Source organism: Hevea brasiliensis, chromosome 8, assembly GCF_030052815.1.
Source record: "Hevea brasiliensis isolate MT/VB/25A 57/8 chromosome 8, ASM3005281v1, whole genome shotgun sequence".
In the NCBI taxonomy this organism is placed as follows: domain Eukaryota; kingdom Viridiplantae; phylum Streptophyta; class Magnoliopsida; order Malpighiales; family Euphorbiaceae; genus Hevea; species Hevea brasiliensis.
This window is the reverse complement of record NC_079500.1, coordinates 22,933,998-22,937,642: the sequence shown is the minus strand read 5'-3', so window position 1 is coordinate 22,937,642 and position 3,645 is coordinate 22,933,998. Positions and strand designations below refer to the sequence as shown.

Genomic DNA, 3,645 nt, shown 5'->3' with positions numbered 1-3,645 from the left:
TTTGAGAAATGCATTATTTAGTTTCTTTAATTTTAATATATAGAATAATTTGGTCCTTATAATTTTAATATTTACAATATTTTCATCCATTGTAGAAGAAAAGGATGGTCTCCTTACTTCCGTTCCTCTTTTCTCGAAGAAAATAAAAACTGTTCTAGGTATTTCTCTCTCTTTCTAAACTTAGCAAAAACTATGAAAGAAAAGCTTATATATTGCCATTTTGCAGCCCTAGAAGGTTAGAAAAATTAGTACAAGAGGAATGTAGAAGAGTCAATTTCGTGCAACCGATGTCAGCATTTAGGGTTATTATAAACAACTATATAAATTTTACGCGATCGTGTAACGACATGCTTCACGAAATCTTCAAGCCTTGGCAAAACATAACTCTTGTAAACTCTGGTTTTGTGGAGAAAAATGTCTTTACATAAGCAAAAGCATGATCATGTAATGACATGGCTCGTCATTACACTACTTGTGTAACTGGAATCACAACTTGTGTTTAGACAGCTTCTATCTTTATGCGACCAAAAGCACGGCTGTGTTAATACATGTGTAGTCTTTAGCTTCACCAAAACTTGAAATTCTGCCCCACTTTCAGCTATTATGGACTTCAATATCAAGATAAAATTCTTCTTCAACTGCTCTTAGCACCTTTCAATCTCAATTTAACTTGAAAATGTAAAAAAAAAATTATAATAATTAATTATAAAATAATAAAAGTAAGCTAAACTAAGCTAAAAACCACTAAAAGTATATAAGATAATTATTTATAAGGGCAAAAAATGTGTAAAATGTGTCTTAAAATGTTATAAAATATGGATGCAATAAGTGCCTCTGCATAAATCAATTAATTAACCCTAAATTTTTTTTTACACAATTAAATTTGATTATTAAATTTGAGATTTTATAATTTTAAAAATTATTTTAATACTAATGAATTAAAATTTATTTATACTTTTGAGATATAATTAAATAGAAAAAATAGAACTCGATTGTTTAATTTTAAATTTTATAAAAATTTGATTAAGTGAAATTAACTTTTTGAGATAAAGTTAGGAGGTTGACTTGATAAACAGAAGTTGAAAGAAAATAATAATTAGGGAGGCGTGCAAGGTATAGACATGAAGCCTTGGATATGACAACGTCAACGTTGATGATTGCGATCGGATATTATCCGGTGAGAGGAAGTTTCCACTCTAAAAATCAAATAACATTCCTTGGATAAATTTATTAAAAATTTTTATATTTTGTGATATAGATTAAAATATTTTTAAAATTTTACTTATTTATAAATAAAAATATTTATAATAGTAAAACTGATGAATGATAGTTTATTTTTACTTTTATTAAGTAAAAAATTGAAAAAAAAAATGGGAAGAGAAAAAAATAATATATAACAAAAATAAATGTTAAAAATAATTTAATCTGTTTTTAAAATATATAAGTTTCAAATATTAATTATGGCATAACATAAAAATGAAAAAGATAATTTATCTTAAAATAATACTTGACTCGCTTAACGTTGAGTTATATATATACAAGTTATATAGAATTAAAGTTAATAAAAAAATTAATGTAAATTAAAATGAAGAAAATAAAAAAATTAATTGTGAAATTTAGTAGAAAGGTCAGTAAAGCATAATAAATTTAATTATGATATTTAAAAATAAGTGATTTTGTTTTGCTATTTTTCTGAAAATTGATAATTGATAAAGCTTAATAAACTAAAATAATTTGTATTCTATTTTAAGATTTTACATAAAATCTTATAATTGGATAGATTATTGTAATTACTTTTAATTATTTAAACTATTATAGGTGATATATTTTTATTAAAAATCATGATATTTACATGCTGGCATAATAAAAATGTTAAATATTCAAATGAAAATGAAATATTTAGTTGCTTATGATATATATTGACAAATATATAAATATATAATTAATTTCAATTGACAATAAAGTTATTAGATCTCGTTTTCGACATATAGAAAAAGACTAAAAATGAATTAATTGGAATTCGAATCTCGATCTAAAATAAATTAAATCTAAATATAAAAACCAAATAAAATATTAATTTAGGAATTGTAATTGAAAGGGAATATATTATGAACATGATAAATGTAAGAGGACATTCCTTCCCACTAATTCTTACTGTTGTTTGAACATAGTATATATGATGGGAAAATTTTTGTCTACACTGTGTTTAGGTCCCCATTATAAAAATCAATTTTTTTCATATATGTTAAGTAATGAATACAAATCTGTAGTCCATTCTAATTTTATCAATCAGTTTTAATTTAGTGATACTGAAGTTATCTTTAAAACTTTAAAATTTAAAGTTTAAATTCTAAATGAAATCAATTATATAAAAAATTTGTTCTATTAATCTCATAAGTAAATAAAATATATTTTATTAAAAATTTTACAAAGCGTAGAAAGATATCACAACTTTATTTGGTGATTAATACATAGATTCATGCTAATAGAAATTGAAAGTTTTATTTTCTCCAAATCCAAACAGCCCTATTGTGCATATTTGGCCTTATAATCACTCCAAAGCTGATCAACAGTCTTCCCTAGCAGATCAACAAAGTACTGATCACTATAACCATCTCTCATCTTCTTGTTAAGGTCAGCCACAAACCCATTTCTCAGATCATTACAATAATCCAAAAACCGAGCTGTAACATCATACCCTTGATCCCACCTGTCACCCTGTCCTGGCTGCACCCAGTGGCTAGGAGCATAGTTAGCCTTCAACCTCACAAAATCAGCAACACCTTCAATCAACCCTCCTGGAGCTTGCCCATTACCATTCCATTGCCAGATGTGGGTCATTTCATGGTAAAGAACACCAGTATATTCCCTTTTCAGATCACCAGAGTAATTTCCTATATAATTTGCGCTGACATGGATTTCATTGTTGGAAGCATAAGCAACACCACCCATGTCGTCGATGAACAAGCTGACCTTGTCCACAGCTTTTCTGTCTTCTGCATTGGGTTGTTGGAACACCCTCCATATGAAATCTGTAGCTGCAGATAGCGTTTGCTTGCTGTAATCTTCCCCAATTTCTGCTGCAAAGCGTGCTCCGCCTGCCGTCGAACCGGCAGTATTGGTGACAGTGTAGTCTACGGCTTGGCTGCCTTGAATGTTTGGTAGAATTACTAGCAAAAAGAGGACGAGAGCTTGGCGAAACATGGTCTCGATCGTATGAGTGTTTTCTTTTTTTCCCTTGAGGATTTTGGTTGAGAAATCTGTTGTTAACTCTGTGGTTTATATAGAGGAGTGATTCTTAATAGATATCTCATATATGTGGAGCAGCTGGATTCCTACATCCAGAAAAGTCATCGTCCAGGACTCAAATATGTTTTTTAATTAAGAAAAATTATTTGAAGTTTTCAATTAATACTCTTAATAGTTTAATCATCCGCCAATTGTGCAGATTTGTATGTAGATTATAAATACAATGGAATAGAAAATTTAATTTTTATTTAAATTATAAGAAAAAAAAATTATAACTAATGAGTTTGGATGAGTGTTAAAAGATTATCGAGTGTTCGATACTTATGAAATGAAGAAAATTCTTGTTAGGAACGTTTTACCCCTATAATAGACTTTCCCGGTGCGAGTAGGCCTAGT

The 3,645-nt window shown here is 28.0% G+C and overlaps 1 protein-coding gene across 1 annotated transcript; it reads right to left on the bottom strand.

The window, feature by feature from the left end:
- Positions 1–2,391: 2,391 nt before the first annotated feature.
- On the bottom strand, positions 2,392–3,269 carry LOC110656556 (uncharacterized). The gene has a single exon (XM_021813391.2). It carries the CDS (start codon positions 3,202–3,204, stop codon positions 2,527–2,529), a length of 678 nt encoding a protein of 225 aa, XP_021669083.2. The 5' UTR covers positions 3,205–3,269; the 3' UTR covers positions 2,392–2,526.
- Positions 3,270–3,645: the final 376 nt, after the last annotated feature.